A 24,063-nucleotide genomic window follows, 5' to 3' on the forward strand; every position below is an offset into this window, starting at 1 on the left:
GAACCCCTAAACATTTAGTAATTGATTTGTTTAATATTAAAACAAGAAATTTAATAAAAATAATAAAAATAAAAATAAACTATTTTGGGCATTTAATTTTATTACACTACAGACAAGCAGATGTAAATTATTTAACTTTTGAACATTAGGAATTATTCTAATAAAAAAACCTTTTATAACAAAACGACTATAGAAATAAATTCAATTAAATTTTGTAGTCGCCATCAGATATATCGGAGCGGCTAAAGTGTTCACAAATATCTGAACACGCTCCTATTTTCAAGGCATTAGAGTGCGTGTTCAGATAATTTTGAGCATCTCGGCAGCTCCGATATATCTGATAGCGACTGTCCTATTATAGGACGCTATTATGTGTTAGTTGCGTACCTATTTTTTTCCCATAGCTTTTTACTATAGTCTAAAATGGGCGGTAATAAATTCAAAGTCACTTCGACTAGTAGTTCAATGTTACAATAAATCTATTCTAAAAAAGTGATTTTTAAAACGTCTGTTGTCTTTGTTTAAACACAAAGTCGTGCGCAAGAGCATTATCTTTGTTTGACTCTAAATCGTGAGTGATGGAACTCAATTCTAATTTAACATCTTACGGTTTTGACCTTATATGGGGCCGTGCGCGTTGGACGGTCTGCCATCTTGTGGCCTTAATTGGAAACATAAACTGTACATTGACACTTTACGCCATAGCAAACTGCTCTGCACTCTACAGTTCACGTACGTTGTCTTGTGCATTGTAGGTCCTTCCATCTTGTGGGATACATAGGAAGCTTAAACTTGATATTTACACTTCGTGCCAATAAACACTGCTTCCGGTTCGACCGCCAACTTGATAGTCACGCGTCGTGATTAATCTTTGTTTTTTGCTCATTAATATTGTTAAGTGTAATATCGATAGCTTATTATACAGTATACTAATGTGGTAGTGTGTAGTGAAATGGAGAAACGGGGGGCTTCTGTGCTGTCCCCTACAGTTCATGCACGTTCCCTATTTAGATACAACTTTAATCCAAAAAATTAAAATACAAATTAAAGTGAAGGTCGTGCGTGAGTGCGCCGATCTGCAAGCCGGTCTAGGTCTTATATAATAATAAAAAAAAAAAATAAAATAAAAAAAAAGCCTTTTATTTCGAGTCCAGGATTACATTACATTACATTAATTTTAAGTCAGCGTTTACATAATAAAAAAATTATAGTTTTGATAAGACCTAGACCGTATGTAAACGGTCTAGGTCTTAACAAAACTATTTTTTTTTACAATAGAATTGAACTCAAGGTCTATTCGTTACATGCCAAGACAATATATCACGATAGGTATAGTTAGCGACGTTAGTTCGTCTCAGGAATATTCAAAGGAGATGCAAGGCTTTATATGTATAGCATGTCTAGGTATGCATTCGATTTTTTTATGTTCATTGTTGATAATTTCTCGATCTAGTGGGGATAAAGCGACAGTGTATAATTTTTTTCTATTTATTGGAAAATAATTTCTCGATCTAGTGGGGATAAAGCGACAGTGTATAATTTTTTTTCTATTTATTGGAAAATAATTTCTCGATCTATTGGGGATAAAGCGACAGTGTATATTTTTTTTCTATTTATTGGAAAATAATACAATACTCGTATTATCCTTACATAAGAAAAATAGCAATAATAATAGCTTTTCCAGCTGAAGCCATGGATTTTTTTTTCTTTTGTACAGCTATTTTAAATTTGTGTATTGTTGTTTCTTTAAAAATATTAAAAAAATACAACTCGACTTACATTTCGTGTACATTTTTCATTTTATTTGAAACGAAGGAAAACGAAATGAAAGGTGAAAAAATTAAATAAAAAGATATTTAATATAAAACTAATATGATATTCTGTCTGTTTCTAACAGTATCTGCAGTCGTGATACGATAAAATCGAGTTAGATCTGTTCTAACGACAACGACAAACTGTTATCACAGTTGCGCACTTAACGATGCGTGACTTTTTGTTTAAGCCTTTTTAAGGCTGAGGGAAAAACAAACAGTATATATCAAAAATAGCAGGGATCCGTTTATGTACACGTGATTGGGCCTGATTAAGATGAAGAAGAAAAAAAAAATTTTTTTTTCGCGTCATAACACGTTCAGAACACGATACCAATTATGCCCATAAATCCTCACTTTTTTTATATATAATGATTTTGAACTTTATTTCACACCAGGGTTCAATTTTGCGAAATTTGCGAAAAAAAACCCAGTCACGTGAATGTCGGGCTGTGCTCAGTGTATGTACGATTCCCACCGACCGGCTGGAGTCGGGCCACGCTGGAACGCATTTTGTGCATAGTGCATAATAATATTATAGGACGTTATTACACAAATTGACTAGTCCCACAGTAAGCTCAATAAGGCTTGTGTTGAGGGTACTTAGACAACGACAGTGACAGACGGACGGACGGACAGCGGAGTCTCAGTAATAGGGTCCCGTTTGACCCTTTGGGTACGGAACCCTAAAAATGTGTTCTTAATAGGTCATTATTTTGTTTACGACAAGTTTCATGTCATGAGCACATTCACTATTGAATAGACAAAATGTAGTTCTAAATTATAATACTCAATGCATCCCTTTGAATAAGAAATTAAAATAGTACATTACGATACAAGTGCAAAAAATAGGAAATTCGAAACGAGTGGCGATAAATTAAAACACGACCGAAGGGAGTGTTTTAAATCGACACGAGTTGCGAATTACCTATTCGCACATGTATCGTACAACGTTTTACAGTACATATGGCCCTTTAAATGTTCGACACAGTAACATAATATGCTACTTCTCGCACTAGTGCTATAAAGTAGCCCCATATGTACTGTAAAATATACTATAAATAGCCTATTGAATTGACGTTATGTTATTGTCATTTCAGCACGCACAGCTGTGTCTTCAAGATAACCTCCTGCCTTCTGACCTCCGCAGAATAACATCTATACAAATACGAGTAAATATGGCGTACTGCTCATTTAATATTTTTAAAAATAATCTTTCTACATTCATGATTTCTTCTTGTACTATTCAAAAATATACTATATTTTTCATACAGAAAAGCCAATTCCTCAATAGAAGAATATCTATTGGATTCAGAGTAGTAACTTTATGTAGGATTGTAAATTATTACATTATATTTATTTTATAGATTAAGTACGACGACCGGTTTGGCCTAGTGGGTAGTGACCCTGCCTACGAAGCTGATGGTCCCGGGTTCAAATCCTGGTAAGGGCATTTATTCGTGTGACGAACATGGATGTTTGTTCCTGAGTCATGGGTGTTTTCTATGTATTTAAGTATTTATAAATATTTATATATTATATATATCGTTGTCTAAGTACCCTCAACACAAGCCTTATTGAGCTTACCGTGGGACTTAGTCAATTTGTGTAATAATGTCCTATAATATTTATTTATTTATCTATTTATTTAATAGGATACAAATCCTCTTTATTGCACAACCTCCAAAACCTAGTAAATACTATTAGTTGCATGCACCATCACGACTTTATTACATTACACCGTGTTTTTTTCCATTAATTTCAAGGGTGCATTCCTGAGCTTAAATTAAGTAACTTTCTCAAAGTCACCGATATTCTAATTACCTCCATTTCGGAGATTATCAATAATTTATTTTTATCTTATAAGGCTCTTACAAGCGTATACACTTGCCTTAGAACAGTTTTTAGTACGAGTTTATACATTTGCTACTAAACGTAAGTACTATCTCGGATAATTGATGCTTGAAATGACATTGATTTGTCACAGTTTTCAATGCTTTGGTTGAATTAAATGTAATGCCCGTGTTACAACAGCGTTATATGCAACATTTATATACATTTCATAATTTATTTATTTTTTTGAAATTAACTATGCCATTTAGTTTCCTTAAACGTACTTACCCGTAGCCGGAGTTATCGGAATTCAATAAAAATACGGTGTATACCTTCGTTTATTTTTTATTTATTTTGCATCTCCGAAAAAAGGTTAGTAAGTAACTTTACTTGACAACCATCTATTATTCAGCTTACGATCGGCGAATAATTTGAATCTCAACTACCAATAGGGTATTGGCCTTGCCCAATTGTTTACAATTTAATATAACACAGCTGTAGCGAGATAACCCCAGGTCGCAACCTGGCGAGAAATAACTTGTCAATGCCCGCCGTGACGTCACTGCTTGCCATTTATCCACACAAAGACGCGTAATAAAATATTCTTATTCTTATTCTTATGTACGAGTTATATACGAAGAAGGATTTTGTTTTGTTTTTATTTTTACAATAATGTAATGTCAAGAAATTTGATTTCGGTGCCGCTTCTTACCACCACACTGCCGTAAATTCTGCATGATTTCTGTGCCACTTTTTACCTTTTTTTTTTTAAATACCACGACGGTGGCAAACAAGCATACGGCCCGCCTGATGGTAACCAGTCACCGCAGCCTATGGACGCCTGCAACTCCAGAGGTTGCCGACGCTTTAAAAACCTGTACACTCCTTTTTTGAAGAACCCCATACTGTAGACCCTACCACACCACACACACCCTACCACAAACCGCCTGCCGTAAATTCTACCTGATTTCTGTGCCACTTCTTACCTTACAACACTGCCGTAAATTCTACCTGATTTTATATTGTTTTCTGTCTTGATAAATAAATATCTATTTTACTTATTTTCTGTTTTTTTAACGGGTTTGAATTATTACAGGGTATCATTTTAATAAGAGGTTATAAATAAGATCTGGATTAGTTATGTATCTGATCTGACAGTGTCATCACTTTTGACACTGACGGATCAGAGTGCCTTGCTAGTTAGTGGTAATTTGTATTTCTTCACAGATTGATCGGATACTCCACCGAACACTGTCTATGATCGCAATATGATAAGATTCATATATCTTGTGTCTTATCCAACCTCGACATTGGCAGAATCATCAACACCTTGATGGAGCCATAACACGAAAAATTGATTGAGATGCCAATCCTAAACATACCTAAACTTGAAAGCTCTAAAAGAAGGTCAAAGACCGCTGGATTGATAAAATTCAAAGAATTGCTGGTAGAGACTGGAAGCTTAACGTACAGGATATGATAAAATGGAAACAGATGGAGGAGGCCATTATCCAAAGTGGGGCCATTTAAAGAAAAAAGATTATTTAATAATAATAAAAAAACCGGACAAGTGCGAGTCGGACTCGCCCACCGAGGGTTCCGTACTTTTTAGTATTTGTTGTTATAGCGGCAACAGAAATACATCATCTGTGAAAATTTCAACTGTCTAGCTATCACGGTTCATGAGATACAGCCTGATGGCAGACGGACGGACGGACGGACGGACGGACAGCGGACTCTTAGTAATAGGGTCCCGTTTTACCCTTTGGGTACATAACCCTAAAAACTGTATATTTTGCATGGAAATAAATGGCGATATATTAGACAGGTTGAAATTTTAACCACCTTTCATTCACCTTTCCTTTTCTTGGCATTGGTTCCATAGTAAAAGTTGTTCAGTATGACCTATAATCCTATAAAGTCTTTACGCAGTTAGAAACGGTGGTTAAAATTTCACCCTGTTTTATTATTATATTGTAAAAAACAATATTAACAACGTATTTTTGAGCCTGTATAGGTACACTTTAGACGTTACTGTCGGCTGTCACTCATTATTTAATCTAAAAGATGTACCTAACTTTAAAATTTTAAATGTACATTATCGTTGAAAGGGATGAGTAAAGGCCAAGGCCTTTAAACAACGAAATGACGTCACTCCGGGCGTTGACAAGTTATTTTCTCGCAGGTGGGTACGACCTGATATTGCCTGCAAACATGTTATGGATGATTTTGTCCACGTGATAAAATTAATGTTTAGGGTTGCCTCGAAAGGAAAAAAAGGAACCCTTATAATAAAACCACTTTGCTGTCAGTCTGTCTGTCTGTTCGTTCGTCCGTCTGTCCGTCTGTCTGTCAAGACTCTTTATCTGACTGATACTGAACTGACCGAACAAATTATAACCTTCATATCAACCTAAAAAACGGCCTGTATAAAAAGATATTGCTATAAATAGAGTTATGCGTCGTCGTTGTTCGAATAATAACAAAATAATTACATTAGCTATAACATAATTTGACGTTCGCATTGATTTCCATTCATTATTTCTTCGATACATCGAAACATACAGGCCAATTCCAACTATTTAATGTGATACTGATCGAACATGGATCTGACATCATTCCAATATGAGATGGTTCCAATCTCACTGTCACTTTGACATTAGATATGACTAGGATATCAGACTGATATCTAACGGATATCTGGCAAGAGAACCTGCTCAATTGCGCATTATGTCGACATTCAATTCAATTTCAGTTATTTCAATTAATCTAGGGAGATCCATACAGTGTTATTAGAGTACGAGAAATCTGAAAATTAATTTAGATGGCCGAGTGGATATGACGTCCGACTTTCAATCCAGAGGTCGTGGGTTCAAATCCTGGCTCGTACCAATGAGTTTTTCGGAACTTATGTACGAAATATCATTTGGTATTTACCACTAGCTTTTCGGTGAAGGAAAACATCGTGAGGAAACCTGCATACATCTGCGAAGAAATTCAAAGGTGTATGTGAAGTCCCCAATCCGCATTGGGCTAGCGTGGGGACTATAGCCCGAGCCCTCTCGCGCATGAGAGGAGGCCTGTGCCCAGCAGTGGGACGTGTATAGGCTGAATTATTATTATATAATTTAGATTAGTGACATACAATTTACAAAAAAATTTATACAAACATGACACATTAAGATAGACAGCACAAATATGTAGTACAATAAATTAATATAATATAATGAATAAAATCTAGGCACTCTAGATGCACCATTTCTCAACATCTGTTGCTACCACATGCAGGCTATTGTTATTTCAACCAAAAACGTCACTTTTGACACTGAAAGATCAGTATCATATTGCAATGAGATCTGATAACTAAAACTCGAATTGGCCTGACAATTAATTTGCGGATAGAACCAGGAAAATGGGGTTTTGAAGGATTCCCAGGGGAATGAGAATATCGGAATAAACATTATGGAGTTCATGATAAATTATCTACCTACACTAAATATGAAAAGGTCAACACTTAACTTTTCCATTTATTCTAACTTTTTATATAGAAAATGTTCAAAAACATTTAGTAAAACCATATCAGACAAACGAGCAGACATGAGAGATAAATAACATTAATAGACATTATACATCATCGGCCTATTCTCATGTACGGCTGGGAAGCCTGGACAATAACTCAAAAAGAGAAAAGTCAGCTCCTGATAGCGGAAAGAAAAGTGCTCAGCAAGATCCTGGGACCTGTCCGAAGTGACGACGGCTCCTGGAGGATCCGGAAAAATGCCGATATCGAAGAGTTGGTGGCTGAGCCCAATATCATCGGCGTAACTAAATCCCACAGACTTCGCTGGCTCGGTCACCTACTCAGAATGGGGGAGGATCGCGTAGTCAAGGAAGCGTACTTGAGGCGACCAACCGGCCGTCGACCGATCGGGCGCCCCAGGTACCGCTGGTGTGATGTCGTGGAGGCGGACCTGCGTCGGCTGAATGCCAATTCATGGCAGGAAACCGCGCTGGATCGGGACAGGTGGCGTTCTCTCGTTTCGGAGGCCAAGATTCTTTTTGGATCGCTGAGCCAAAGCAGTTAAGTTAGTTAGTCAGTTATAGACATTATAAAAGTCAACTATTGGGATACATTTTACTGATTAAAACTTTCACGATTTTTTCATATTTTTAAATTATAGAACGGGATTTATAGATAGAAAAAGCGGTGGTAGCCGAGTGGATATGACGTCCGACTTTTAATCCGGAGGTCACGGGTTCAAATCCTGGCTCGTACCAATGAGTTTTTCGGAACTTATGTACGAAATGTCATTTGATATTTACCACTAGCTTTTCGGTGAAGGAAAACATCGTGAGGAAACCTGCATACATCTGCGAAGAAATTCAAAGGTGTATGTGAAGTCCCCAATCCGCATTGGGCTAGCGTGGGGACTATAGCCCGAGCCCTCTCGCGCATGAGAGGAGGCCTGTGCCCAGCAGTGGGACGTATATAGGCTGAATTATTATATATAGAACGCGGGATACGGGATTTAATCGCGTATTAAGTTCTAAATTTACCTCCGACGTTTCGAGAACGGTGTTGTCCTCGTGGTCTTGAAGAAGACTGGCTAAAGTTGACATCAACATCCTTCTAGCCGCGCGTTTTCGAAACACCAAGCGCGGGTTATGGGATCACTTCGGTCTTGCAAATCGGTTTAATGCGTTTTTTTTTCTTGAATGGGACACGGACACCACCAGAGGACCTTGTATTGTACAATGTCATGACAAAAACTACTTTCAATATTCCAAGATAAAAAAAACGTAAAATAGGGTTATTTCCAATTTTTCGAAACGCTTGTATTACATACATACATATAATCACGCCTATTTCCCGAAGGGGTAGACAGAGACCACGGATTTCCACTTGCTACGATCCTGACATACCTCGCTCATATACGCTCGTCGGTTTAGGGTGCTCTTGACCTGGCCTTTCGTCAGGATTTCCCCGATTTGATCAGAGAAAGTCCGCCGAGGTCTACCCCTTCCAGCTCCCTCTTCTACTTCTCGCTTATACACTCTCTTTGTTAACCTTCTTTCACTCATTCTTTCCACGTGTCCAAGCCATCTCAACATACCTTTCTCAACATACGTTTGCTTGTATTACGTTCTATATTAACTAAAAGTTGCCCTAAAATTCAACTTTTGTACTAAAAACGGCTTTAAATATGTTAAATTAACAAAATATATTTTGACAGATGCTTTCGCGCCCAAAACGCTCTTTGAAAATTGTGTGACGTCACAGTTTACGGTTTGACACATAACTACAAATACACACGTAGAAGATATGAACTGTCAACTGATATTTGTCATTTGTTGTTTATCGCCTAAATGTCAACAGTGTCAATCCGAGAGTTGTGACGTCATCAGAATCTTCAATGACGTTTCGAGCTTGGTCACGTGACGTGTGCCAAAAGATATTTTAAATTAAATATTTACTAAAATATGGTCATTACAGGTCCCCTAAAAGGGGTTTAGGGTCGGCAACGCGCATGTAACTCCTCTGGAGTTGCAGGCGTACATAGGCTACGGAGACTGCTTACCATCAGGCGGGCCGTATGCTTGTTTGCCACCGACGTAGTATAAAAAAATCATTTTTTTTTAATAACCATATTATTATATTGTTTGTTTTTTTATAAATTATTGCCTAGAGTTTGTATAAGATAATTTACACCAGCTTCGGCGTGACAAAGTATGGAAAAGCCAATATAAAACTCATATTAATTTTACTTTTATAGTGGCATTTCCTTATCCGGTAACTGTAAAGTCTATGCAGAGTAAACTTTATTCCACTAAAAAAAAACCTAATGTATAAAAGGCAAACTTAATGACACGAGGCATCTACCTGTCATCATATCAGACTACCAAAGTAAGACCCGGTACACTTATATTTTGAATACTTTACGGTTGTTTTCTGTGTTTGAATAGCACATTAACCGTTGGAGCATGAAGACCGTATCGAACCAATTTCCACGCATTAGATTGTACGCAGTTGGGTTTTCATTAAACAGCAAGGTTAAAAACTACTATGATACTATTTATGATCAAATTAAGGTTTGGAATATTTTTGGCTGAAGGCTAAGATCACCGGCTGTGTTCGAGCGCGAGTTTATCACTTGTCATCCCCTCCCCCCCACTCCCCATTAAAATCGTGGATACGACCCGTTTGGACCCGGGTACGTCCTTAAGGACCCGGGTACGTCCTTAAACTACGTCCAAAAGAGAGGTATGGGCATTGTGAATTTCATCTCGCTTTGTGTGGTAGGGCACAGCCAGTGGATGTCATTCCAGATCTAGAGCAGAGCCCAACTAGGGAAGTACCTCCACCTTACAGAAAACCGCAGCCAAATAACACTAGACCCTACTCATAGTGTTATGTTCCTGCCGGTAAGTAAGGTTGCCAGAGCTCAACGAGGGGGGGCGGGTTTAGGGTCGGCAACGCGCATGTAACTCCTCTGGAGTTGCAGGCGTACATAGGCTACGGAGACTGCTTACCATCAGGCGGGCCGTATGCTTGTTTGCCACCGACGTAGTATAAAAAAAAAATACGACAAATTGTTCGCATTGCGTGCAGTTAAACTGTGGAATGAGCTGCGTATTCCGCTCAGACAAGCACAATCGGTTGCGTCGCTCAAGAGGAGGTTGAAGAAGCTGTCGTTATCTGACTGCTGGACAATTTTCCTTTTTCAGTTTTCCTAGTGTATAATTGCTTATTATTATTCACTTTTTACAATTTTTTTTTGCGTAATTTCCCTATTACATTTTTGTGTAATATTTGTTTATTTATTCTATAAATTTTGTATGTATTTATATATATTCTCTACTTTCTGGTACCTTGTTGTACATATGCTGCATTTGTCACCCTCTTCTCACTCTCTCCTCTCATTTACTCAAAGGTTAACTGGAAGAGATCCTTAAAGGGATAAGTTCGAATTTGTACTTAGCTTTTCCTAATTGTAAGTTACATTTACTATGTGTTTTTGTACAATAAAGAGTTTTATTTACACACATATCATAAACCCTCTATGATGCCTTCAAAATCCGTAAATAATGGCCAACATTACGATAAACTGTTTTGTTACAACAAATTTCTTATCTGTGACAATGTTGTAATTGCTTCATAACTACATCAAAATCGGTTTGGTTATGCCATTCAAATTTGGAACATCTCTATTCATTCTACCTCTATTCTAATATCAGTAGCCTTTTTGTTCGAAATTAAATGTCAATTGCATACAATTTTGATGCGTGACATGCGTGAAAAAAACTGTACTGTGAAGATAAACTTTACGTCAAATGGCGGTAAATGAAAACTACCGCCATTTGACGTAAAGTTTATCTTTTAATTAGTTTTAAATATAAAATGAATATGTTTAGTTGTTCTTAAAGTAACTATAGCAAAAGTTTTGTGGAAAATAAGCGATAAAAATATTTCGGTGGCGCCACCACATATCCGCGAGTTCCGCCAAGAGAGCAACGATGTCCCAATGTTGGCTGTAATTTGGGTTAGTGAATATACCATAAAAAGTTTATAATATGTGTGTAGATAGAATATTGTATGTACCTGTACTGGCTGTTACATAATAAAAGGCATTAAAACACTCGTGTGATCCTTTTATGAAACTCACTTCGTTCGTTTCTTAAACCCACACTCATGTATTTTAATGTCTTTTATTATGTAGCAGTCACATAACCTACCATACTATTACTACAGTATGAGTGAGTACTTAAACAACTTATAATAGTCTTTAGCATAATAATAATTTTACTGTTATTCGCTATTATTATGTACAATTTAACGCTCATCAAACACGCTTTTTACTGCAGAGTATTAATATTCTATTCTTCGCACAAGAAACATGCACATATCAATGTGCAACGCTATGCTTATGCACTTTGCGATTAAAATATACTGCACGTGGTAGCTTATCTACTTCATAAGGCATTCGAATTTTCCCATTTTGAACACGTAATATGTTAATATTATTAAAATACAATTGGTTTTCCGGTTGAAATCAAAATGGCGTAGTCATGTTGAGATTTTTGATTGTTTTTTGCTCATTATTGTTGGTAAAAGTGTAGGTGATAGTGTATAATATAATAAAATAACGTATAAGCTAAGTCAAATTTGAATAACCCATTAAGAAAAAGATAAATATAGGTCCCCAATTTTTATTACAAAAATTAAACCCGTAGTTAGACTTTAAAAAAAAAGAAAAGAGCGTTTGAGGGAAAACCGACAGCACGCCGCCCGGCTGGTCGACCTAGGTATCGATGGGCGGATGTGGTGGACACGGATCTGCGCGAGCTCCAGGTTGAAGACTGGCGAGAAACTGCACAGGACCGGGAACAGTGGCAAGCAGTAGTGTTGGAGGCCAAGACACACTTTGGGTCGCTGCGCCAGAGGAGTAAGTAAGTTAGACTTTATAATTTAATTTAAGGGAATTCAATTAGTGTATTCATCGATTTGGCTATGAAATTTACTGTCGATAGTAAATGTAATAAATTTACATTTACAGCACTATAAGTGTAATCAATATAAGTAATCATAATAAATCCCTAAGGGTTAATCCCTATTTAAGTCTATCCAAAACTTTCTCACAAATCCTTTTCATAATTCCTACGCAAATTCTGAAATTAACATGAGATTACAAACTATTCAGATATTTATAAAGGTGCTTAATTTATATTCGCAAGATTTGTCGACACGGGAATGTACGAGTAGATCGTATTGATATGCACTCTAGAGCGGTTTCACATTGTCTGATCCGATATCGGATGTACCCGATATCCGACATCAGATAAAATGCTTCCGATAGTGCCTGATCCTACATTCGATAAAATTAGCTAACACACCTTTGCTACCACGACCATATAATAAGTAAACGTTTTGAGAAATTATACTTAAATCCAAATAAACATTCATTAAAATATAAGGCGGGTAAATTGTTTTTTTTTTTATTTTTTTTTTATTTTTTTTTTTTTTTTATTTTTTTTTTATATACTACGTCGGTGGCAAACAAGCTTACGGCCCGCCTGATGGTAAGCAGTATCCGTAGCCTGTGTACGCCTGCAACTTCAGAGGAGTTACATGCGCGTTGCCGACCCTAACCCCCTCCCATCCCTCGTTGAGCTCTGGCAACCTTACCGGCAGGAACACAACACTATGAGTAGGGTCTAGTGTTATTTGGCTGCGATTTTCTGTAAGGTGGAGGTACTTCCCCAGTTGGGCTCTGCTCTAGATCTGGAATGACATCCGCTGTGCTGTGCCCTACCACACAGAGCGAGATGACATTCACAATGCCCATACCTCTCTTTTTTGTAGGATTCGAACAATGACTCAACGGCATACAGCCAGTATTTTGTACATTCAAAAAAATTATAAATAAAAAAAAACTTAAAATGTTACATTAATGTGCCTCCGAGTGAAATACCAAAATGTTCACCACACCAATGCGAGGAGAATACTAAAAGAAATACCAACAAAATAAAATCCAAATGAACGTAATAAAAAATGTATTATTCGAAATCATCATTTAAAAGTCAATTCACCAGCTGACATAAGGAAACAACTCAAAATTTGCATCTGGTTATTCCACATGTGGATAAAATGCAACTTTCGCATTAGTTTTTGAACAATAAAGAGGACATTTACCAGATGGTGTGGTGAAAAAAAACATAAGGCTCCGTTTCAATGTTCTAGGGAATTATAAAAATCTTTTTTTAAGTTTTATTCTGGTTGTTTCCACATAAATTGAAAAATTCAGATACAAAGAAAACGTCAAAAATTGTATTGCTTTATTTAAAAGTGTAATAAAAACAACTTAACATAAAACCATACCATACAAGTGATAATTTTATTATGACACCATACATAGTTATATTAGTCATTATTCTATGTAGAAGGCCAAGCTCTTAATGGACAAGATCGTATATGATGATTACTGCAGTAATGAAACTTTAAGCACTTATTGTATTAAGGCGCTCTTATAGACAGATTTTAGGTTTTTGAGGGGGTGAAGCAGACGAAGTGGTAAAGCAGGCAGGCGGGCGCCCCGCGCGCCGCGCTCGCAGCAAGTCTACGTCCTTATTCTGACGCCATCCGTATTCTGGTTTGTTAGTTCTGGGATCTTTTCCGGAAATTTATATTGATTATGATTTAAACTTAATGAAATTAAAAATTTGATAATTATATATAATACTAGGGTATACCGCGGCAAATTGAGAACCTAGTAAAATGATACCAAATCGTTTTGTGTCGAAATAATATTACTTACTAATTCAGACAAAAGTTACAACTGTCTGCTTTAAATCATATATAGATACCTATTCAAAACTTAGTTGACCTTAAAAATGCAATAGAAGTCAATTTCGGGCAAGTAGTGAAAAAAGGAAGAATACTAGCAAAGCTAAGTAATTTGTGGAAGTGAACGTAAAAAGGTAGCATGTTTTTGCTGGTATTGAGATAACTGAAAACATAAGCATAAGGTATGCACAAGCATATGTAGCTCCAAAAAGTAGATAAATTATGCTATCTTCTCAAAAAAGAACCATGACTCTAACTGTAACGACAATTTCTATATTATTTTTTGAATTGACGACAATGAAGACGATTATAAATTTTAAATGCAAAAGTCGAGAAAACTGCTATTATTCTTTATTATTTAAAGTTTATAATGGCATAAATGCACTTATACTACTACTACTACTTCGAAGTTATATAGTAATGAGTATAATTGACTGACTAATTAATGTCTAATAAAGAATCAGTCTGTTGTCTGTCTACTCTGTCTGTAATCAAATATTACAAGTATATTTGACCCACTGAGGTTTCAGATGAAGTTGAAAATCTGCATACATATGTAAGTAGGGTGACAATGAAATACTATGGTATCATCGAGCTGATCTGATGCATGAGAGAGGAGGTGGCCATAGGAACTCTGTGTCAAAATATCGCAACCAAATTGCGTTTGAGGTTGTTAGAATTGTCTCAATGAGTATTATTTTCCTTTGGAAAGAAGTACAGTTAAGACCTGTTCCGTAAAGTTAATTAATATACAAAACTTTCCGATGAACAAAATTATTTTATCGTCAACTATGTTATTTATCCCTTCAAGTGGTGGCCCACCACTCACGGGTCGATGCGATAGCCAGAAAGCTGTCGGCCAACAGAGGGTGGTTAGTGAGGTGTTGCCATATTTAGTGGCAAAATTAAAGGCTTTGAAGTATATTAACGCTCTTCTAGCGCCCAAAAGTAGCTAGCAAGTTAGACAAGGAAAACATACATACACACGCTTGTTAACGCTTGGTTGCTAAGGGCCGTTCATCCGGGATCGAACGCCTAGGTCGAGTTCTGTCTTGATTTTTAAAGAGGTTATTTTGTAAATACACGGTACCCTCGAGGAAACGGAAAGATTTTAACAGTATATTCCGGATCGTATTTAGAGGCAAAAATGTCATATAAACTTTTTTAATTCGCCTAGTTTCAGAGTTAATACCAATTTAAAAAAATATTTTTCGTTGTGTTTTAGTGCATAACGCCTTTTTGATGGCTATGTCGCCAGTCGCCACTTTGGGACCTAGTCTAGACTACCTTCTTGACAGATATCAAAGTCACAAGGTACCATTTAAATAGACTAATTTTTACGAAAAAAAAATGTACCAATTTATATTAATCCATAAATTTTCCAAGAACATGATCTTAATATGTTTAAAAACATACAAAAAGTAAAAAAAAAACATTTTTTTTTGCGGAATTGACTTACAAGTTGTACTTGAAATTCTTCTTATGACCTCAGGAATACGTGGTTAAAAAAATTCCGTTTCCTCACGGGCACTTTTTATGACTTAACCTTTGAATTTTAAATTAATTAATAATTACCTCCAATCATAACTTTGTTTTGTGGTGGTAGTCATTTTTAATAAGGAAACTGGAAAACTGTCACTGTTGCTAGGTTTGATTAGTTAGGTGCATGTGGCGAAATGCATAAACATTACAATAATTTAACAACAACAAGGACAACTTCAACAGAAGGACATGATGTCACGATCCTCAGCATTGAGGGACCAAGAAGAAGAAGACAATAATTTAATTGTTCTAATCGAATAGCGTATTTAGTGCTTATTATTTAATATTGGCGAGAGGTACAAATATATACGAACTTCCGAACCGAGTACTTGCAAAATTTTGAATGGAATTTGAAGGGTAAATATCACTCCTGCTCACCTTACAAAATAAAATAGTTGATAAATGTTGTAAATAAAGTCTTAAGTGTATACCATATGAAAGTTAATAAACCAGAAATACCAAACAAATTCAACACTTATAACATAAACTATTACAGCCATTTGAGCACTTCCACAAAAACGTGAAATGGTACCTTTCACTAAGCACTATTTAAATCCAGTATATCTCCTGCATCCTGTATGTGTTAAAAATGAAGCTGTTCCAATATAATGACTTATATAAATTAAACAAGCGGATTAATTTTATTTGTTTACGTTTAAAAATAGGTATTCAATTTGATTATTACTGTAATAGCCATTTAAAATATTATTTTACCTAAATTGATAATTAAAAGTAGGTACCCCTCACGAAATAAGTAGTACTGAATTTTATACTTAGCAGTGTTTTTTAAAATGTACATGTATTTTACCTTCCTCGTATTAAAAATGAAAAGTAGAGTGTTTAACTCGGGTGCAAGGCACCATTTCATCATTTGGTTAATCGTGGCTGTATGCCGGACAGGTGCGTGTGTAAAACTTGTCAAAAAAGATAATATGACGGATGGATGTCTGAAATGTCACCGTATTTAAGAATCAATTAGCTTAAAAATTAGTTTTTTCTTCGTAAGAGTGATGAAAACATTGTGTGTATAACATATTTGTGTATTTATAGTGTGATTATCCATTTTATGTAACGTCCGCTAAACTAGCACAGGTCCGACGCTGACAGTGGTCACGGGCGTACTGGCGTACTGACGGTATTGCCGCGCAGGGTAACGTTTAGTAGACAAAATGTTGAATTCATAATTATGAATGAAAAATTTAACGCATCGATAAACTGACAAGCAAAATGTTAGAGTTACTTAAAAGCTATTGAATGAAGTAAATTTCATATTGATATTCATCATAGTACTTCTAAAATATCGAAATAAATACAGTTTTAAGCATATTTTCAAAGCAAAAATCTATCGAGAAAAAGATGAGCCATCGTGTTTCTGACAAGCATACGGCTAGTTCAAAGACTGAAGTTATACATACTAGAAAATAATCGATGAAATCCTTGTACAAGCCTGTAAATATCGATTTAAAAATAGCGCATTTTACTATACACCGCGCCTTAATATTTGATGGTTGCTACTTGCTACTAAAAGTTTCTGTCACAACAGCCATACATTACTATATATAAATTAAATAATTTTACAGCTGTCTTGAAAAGGCGATAACTCTTTGTATTTGAGTGTTAACGGCATAATAGTAAAGTACGAGTATTTAATACATTCACTGCCCGCGTGAGCTACTCGTTACGAGTATAGCCAAAATCACGTATTTTCTGCTATGTAGCGAAAAGCGCATAGATTCAAACCAAGATAAGTTAGCAGCGATTTTGATAGCCCAGACGGTGCAAGTGTTATTTTAAACGTCAAACTTCTATGAAATTATGACGTTTACTTGCACAGGATGGGCTATTAAAATCGCTGCCAACTGATCTTGGTCGGACTCTACGAACAGAGAACCCGCCTAGGGGGTCGCTGGCAGCGAACGTCAGTAAATTCGAACATACTTATAACATCTAAATAATGTCATTCGGTTATTGTGTATTTCACTCGTACAGTCAGCATCAAAAGTAACGGATGAAACAACGCGCTAAAATATCTGATATTCCGGATAACTTTTCTAAACATAGATAAATCTCTAAAATTCACGTTCAAAATTATATCTTTTTCAGTCTTTATTGTTCTACATATAGAACCATCCCTTTTTGTTAAGCCGTTACAGAATGGTAGATACTTTTGAAGCGTTGTTTCATCCGCTACTTTTGATGCTGACTGTACGTGTTCGTAGCTAATATGTCTCGACGCGAACGAGACACTCGATAATTCATTTACATCATTTAGATATCCTTCCGATGTCAGTGTATGTCCCAACTGGCCTGCGCGTTTCTTTCAAATATTATCGGTAGATAAATGCGATCTGCAGGGAAGAACATCTGGAAATACGAAAGCATATTTGGCGAAGCTGAAACGGAGTACCTTTGGTAACGCTCGATCAATAATAATAAAGATAAACGAACGATCTCATAGCGATGAGTCTCGACCAACACCTTGAGAGACTCTCGCTAGGTGGTTGGATCAAGGGTCAGATGCAGAAGGCGGTGATCTTGGACACGGCGCGGAAAGCCGGTGGTTCCTCTCTCTGCGGCCCTGACTACCGACAGGTCCGACAGCTTGGGCCCTGCCCCGCTGCTGGCGGCACCCTAGGTTAGGTTTTTCATATAGTAAAAAACCTAAACTAAGACCCAAAATAAATAAAGATAAGGGTATGCTTAGCTTATCGATGAACCTAATTTTAAACCCAGACAGAAATTTAAATATGAGGTGGTTCGATGGTATCCAACACAAAATTACCATAACGTCGAGCACATAAACACCTAATGAATAATTAATAGCTAAATATCATTTAAATAAATCTTTTCCAAGACTATTTTTAAATATGACGTTGTTAGGAATATTTTGTACCTATTGAAAATTGAAATTAAAATTGTTCTGCAAATTTTGCAATATTTGGGTTGTTGCTTATCCCAACGCTTTTCTGGTTAAATCTTTAATAGTAAGGTCCGTATGGTAAATAAAACCCAAGAATTCGCACAGGCACTATTTTTTTGAAAATTTCAATTAATCTAACTTTCAATCCCTAAAGGTAATTTCTTGGAATTTGTTAGACTAATAATACAATTAATCTATTACAACACTTAAGAGGGAAGAATAGCTTTTTGAATCTAACGAAATAACGGTACTTGTTCTATGAAATTCCGTTTCGGGAGAAAACGATTTCCACTAACTAAATTTTGACAAATCACTTTGATTTTGATGTCGATCGCTTCAGCGTTATATATTCTAGGTTTATACCTTTCGCTTTAAAAAAATATAAATAAATAAATAAAAATCATTTATTTCAGACTAAAGGTTAGTAAATGTTTAGTAAACATTAAAAGTAAATCTTATTAAAGTTATTAAAGTATGTAGAACTAAAACTAAAAATTAAACAGTGACTGCATGTAGCCTCTGCCAACGATTAAGCATATTTTTTTGTTATGCAAATTATGAAAAAAAAAGGAAAACCTATAGACCTAGTTTTTCATTACATACTAAAAGATCATGAAGAATTGAACATATTCAGAAGTGGAAAAACGTTTTCTCTACTTGTATAAATACATACTTCCCTCTTAAATATATAGTCTAATACAATTTGAATACGGAACCCTAAAAAAATGAGTCCAAGTGTAAACTAGGAATTGTTAGTATTTTTGGTTTCCTACGCCGAAATTACCCCGTAATTGGTAAGTACTTACCGAAGTAAGATTATCCCCTTACCGACTAGCACATTGTTAATTTATGTGCAGTACATTTTAAATAAATGAAATGTTTTTATTTATTATCATTAAATTTCCATAAGCGAAATAAAAGGCATTAGTCAGTTATCACACTGTGACCGGATTCTATGATTAAAGTTTTTTTTTTCACAAGCTTTTATTTAACTTCGATATATATCTTATTTTACTATCGATATATCTTTATTTAACGTCCTGATTATTAAATGTCCTGGAATCTTGCAAGTTAAATTTGACCCACTTTCCGGTTTCCGATTAAGCTGAAAATTTGCATACATATGTAAGTCGGGTGACAATGTAATATTATGGTACCATCAAGCTGATTTGATGATGGAGACAGGAGGTAGCCATAGGAACTCTGTGATTAAACAACGCAACCTAATTGTGATTGGGGTTTTTAGAATTGCCTCGATGAGTATTAGTTGCCTGTGGAAAATAAAAGTACAGTCAGCGATAAAAGCTAGTACCAAAAATGAAATTTTTTCCAAAAACTTATTTACGATCTATAATACTTTGATTTTTTTTCTGAATGCGGAAATTAGCATAAATGACTTAGCGCCAATAGCGTCTATGGTCTATTGTCAGTTAACTGTGATAACGTCTCAACGAACTAAGTATTTTTCACTTTTTACATTTTCTAAGCTTAACGCGAGGTCTACAGACCACAGCGACACTAGTATAACTGACATTATGAAGTAAACAAAAACCGTGGGTTTGCGTGAAATGAACTAAGGGAACATTGCATTATTATTAACATTGCATTTAATAATTCAGCCTATATATCACCCACTGCTGGGCACATGCCTCCTCTAATGCGTGAGAGGGCTAGGGCTATTATAGTCCCCACGCTGGCCCAAAGCGGGTAAGGGACTTTCGTATAGACCCTGTTGAATTTCTTCGCGAATATTTTCAGGGTTCCTCATTGTATCCCCCAAAGAAAAAATTGTGATAAATATCACGTGAAATTCCGGAATTTACGTCATTATTAAAAAGGACAATTTATGTATTTGGGACATTTTTTCCTTATTAACGGCAATTCATCCTTTAACAAAAACGAGGAAAGGCTGATTATATGAGGAAATTTGTTTTAGTTGCTATTTTGCAGTACAATTTCAGATTTAGATTTTTTCCTATACAAAACAGAATTCTGAATATGAATGGTGATTACGTGGAAGTATGTGCGGTTGCTATATTCATAAATTCGTAATTATTCATATTTGTATGAACTTATTTATAAACCTTCTAAAACGATTTAATGTTTACATGATGATAATTTAGGTATACTGGGTGATTTTGCTCTGTTTTCCCGAATGTAAAAACTATAACAAGTTAACATGTTTTCTATGGGACTGATATGAAAATCGTAAATAAAATATCCCTTGGGCCAATACTTTTCATCACAAGGTATCCATTAGATTTTTTTCGCAATTTTGTACTTAGTCCAATGGGAAAATGAGTTAAGTATGACCATACATCGACATATCCATCTTGCCCATCCTCAACTACGGTGCACAAACCTGAGGGCCTACCGCGAACCAAGTTCGACGTGTTGCCTCTCTGTCGCACTTGTAAATTCGTACGTAAGCGTGACAGGGAGGCAATACGTCGAACGTGGTTCGCGGTAGGCCCTCTGGTCATTAACTGAGGCGCAGAAATCACGGCTCAAGGTCTGCCAAGGGGCAATGGGGCGGAATATCCTGGGTGTCCGAAGATCTGAAAGGGTGAGGAACACAGAGCTTCGCTCCAAAACCCGAGTCGACGATGTTGGGATGGAGACCGCCAGGCTAAAGTGGGACTGGGTTGAACATGTCTGCCGGATGAATGATGACACATGGGCCAAAATAGCCACTAGCTGGCATCCCCAGTGTAGTCTTGGCAGAGGCAGACCGAGAAAGAGATGACGGGACGACTTGGATGCGTTTCAGCGGGATTGGCGGAATCTTGCTCAGCACAGGGAGAATTAGAAAGCGAGAGGGGCCTTTGCCCAGCAGTGGGACACACAAATAAGCTAAAAAAAGATAAAAAGGTATCAAGGCGTGCCTGAGGTCGTGTGCCTTTGCAAAACTCAAAATTCCTCTCGCTATGCTCGTGGTTCAATTTTGGAATATTTCGCTTGGTATCAATATTAGAACGAGGAAATAAACAGCAACTTTGCCCCCCTTTTCCAAATAATTACTATTGTATGTTTGAAGCCAACTTTTTATTGTCTCTACAAGAAAAAAATATGGTCTATACATATATTTTTTATTTGATATTCAGCAAACGAGTAGACGAGCCGCCTGATGGGAAGCGGTGATCGTCGCCCATGGACATAAGCAACATCACAGGAGCCATACATACTTATTTACATTAAAAAAACATACAACCGAATTGATAACCTCCTCCTTTTGAAATCTTGAAGTCGGTTAAAAATAAATAAATATTATAGGACATTATTACACAAATTGACTAAGTCCCACAGTAAGCTCAATAAGGCTTGTGTTGAGGGTACTTAGGCAACGATATATATAATATATGAATATTTATTTATAAATACTAAACTTAAATACATAGAAAACACCCATGACTCAGGAACAAATATCCATGCTCATCACACGAATAAATGCCCTTACCAGGATTTGAGCCCGGGACCATCAGCTTCATAGGCAGGGTCACTACCAACTAGGCCAAACCGGTCGTCTAAAAAAAATAGAGCTCTACTTATGATATTATGAGTTTATTGTGGTCATTGTAGTGTAATGCAATGACTAATGGATTCTTAATTGTGTAAGTAATAATGAAATAACTTAATCGTGATACTTTGTTAGATAGGTATTTTATTTCATTAAGGTTAATAGGTCTTTGTGCCCGAAATATAGGTAAAATAAATTGTGATTATGTATTAATATACCTAGTAATAAAATTAATACTAGGTAGGCATTTTACGCAATAAAATAGAATTTTAATTTCCAAGAAAGTTAACGTACCTATTATGTTAGCCAAGTTTTAGTTGATTATTATATATTTATTTATTTAATCTTTATTGCACAAAAGAAAACCTTATAGGTCAAAAGGCGGACTTAATGCCATGAGGCATTCTCTACCAGTCAACCTTTAGGCAAAGAAGAGAGATTGTGATTATTTAATTGTTTATTATTATTATTTGTATAAGAATATAATTTGTAATTAAAAGAGAATGCTATACGCATGATTTTATTATTTAGCAGCAGAAATAGAAGAAATAATGACTAATATTTAAATTTTATCAAATTAAATTATTTTTTTAGAAATAAATTATTAGTAAACCATTAACATTAGTGCATTAGTAACTTAACATAAACTTTATAAACTATTAGATATTAGTGCACAAAGTAAATATACATAGATCAACACATGATACTAGCTCTACATACACAAAAAGAGGTATCAAGTAAAAAAACATAAACAAAAACAAACCTGTCAATGATCTCTCCATCCAAAACCCCGTTCATTTTCACACACACACAACACAACACATAAAAAACTACAAAAACAACACCGTTTTGCACACCAGTTTGTTGTAAAAAAAAAGGAAATAATATACCGGATTATGGGCACTACGTAAAAAGAAAATAAAAATAAAAGACGTGCGCTCGGCTCACGGCGCCATGCGGCAATGTGGTCGGGAGATTTTGAGCGCGCAGAGTTGGAGGACAGAGGCGACACTGAAGTTATGCTGCTTAGTAATGCCTACAGGGGTATGTTTAATTAAGGGATTAACAAAAACTGTATATAAACAGCGGTGGCATGGTTCCATTATACTTGTCACTATACCTGTCACTTTCGCGCTTATATATTTGTTAGAACGTGATAGGCATGGTGACAAAAGATAAAGAGCCGACCATCTTAGCCTTACTGCAGTGGCAGCATGGTTCCATTTTTATCACTTGTCACTATGCCCGTCTCTTTCGCGCTTACATACTTGTTAGAACGTGACAGGCATGGTGACAAATGATAAAGAGTCGACCATCTTAGCCCTACTGAAGTAAATGTGACAAGCAAGTATAATATATAACTATTTCTAGTTTTTCTTGCGTATACTTATGTATGTACACATTCTATTTAAAACTATTTTTATAGTTAATACTTAATTGAAATTAAATCTAACCGACATGATTCCTTTTTATCGGTTGACCGATTGCAATGATAAGTTACGGTAAATTTGTAGGAAATAATGTAATGAAATGTTAAATGTAGAGCGATAAGGCTATTTGCTATACGAAGAGGTATTATAGGTTATTTTGTGATTAATTAGTTTATTTTATTAGTTTCCTTAGACGTCAATTTAATTGGTTCAGATACTTATTCAAACAATCAATGTTAACATTGATATTTGCTATTTTTTAATAATATTTTTACACAATTAGTTTCAAGGTATGTTAATTGTTAAATGACTACCGTTTCTGCATGATATTTTAACCTTTTAATTACATAAATCATTGAATATTACGTGAATCAAGAAATGATATAAGAGATTAAAAAGAGTATTAAATATGTATTAGTCTTTTCCCCGTATTTTCTTTTATTCATCAGTGAGTTCCAGTTATTTAAATCCCTTTGCGTTTATTAAACTTTATTTTGCCGCACATACCGCGTTTCATTGCAGTTATTTATAGTATATGTACCCCTAGTGTAAATTTGATCGACATCATAACGTGACGAACGCGTTTGCGTTAAGTCTCATTTTGTATAGGATTTTGAGTTTCCAAAACGTCCCGCTTGGCGCGCTCTTTCTAAATCCAATACAAAATG

General features: G+C 35.7%; 1 protein-coding gene across 2 annotated transcripts in view; it reads right to left on the reverse strand.

The window, feature by feature from the left end:
- LOC133529080 (calcium/calmodulin-dependent protein kinase kinase 2) overlaps positions 1-24,063 on the reverse strand; it is a 305,137-nt gene that overhangs the window by 168,868 nt on the left and 112,206 nt on the right. The window contains exon 1 of one of the 2 annotated variants that reach the window (XM_061866701.1): positions 22,729-23,313. The exons of the other annotated variant lie outside the window; for it this stretch is intronic. Coding sequence (XP_061722685.1) covers positions 22,729-22,763 — 35 coding nt within the window. The 5' untranslated portion in view covers positions 22,764-23,313. Of the gene's footprint in view, positions 1-22,728; positions 23,314-24,063 lie in introns of those variants that run through there. 2 annotated transcript variants of the gene reach the window in all.

The sequence above is a fragment of the Cydia pomonella genome, chromosome 20 (assembly GCF_033807575.1).
Source record: "Cydia pomonella isolate Wapato2018A chromosome 20, ilCydPomo1, whole genome shotgun sequence".
Classification (NCBI taxonomy): Eukaryota; Metazoa; Arthropoda; class Insecta; order Lepidoptera; family Tortricidae; genus Cydia; species Cydia pomonella.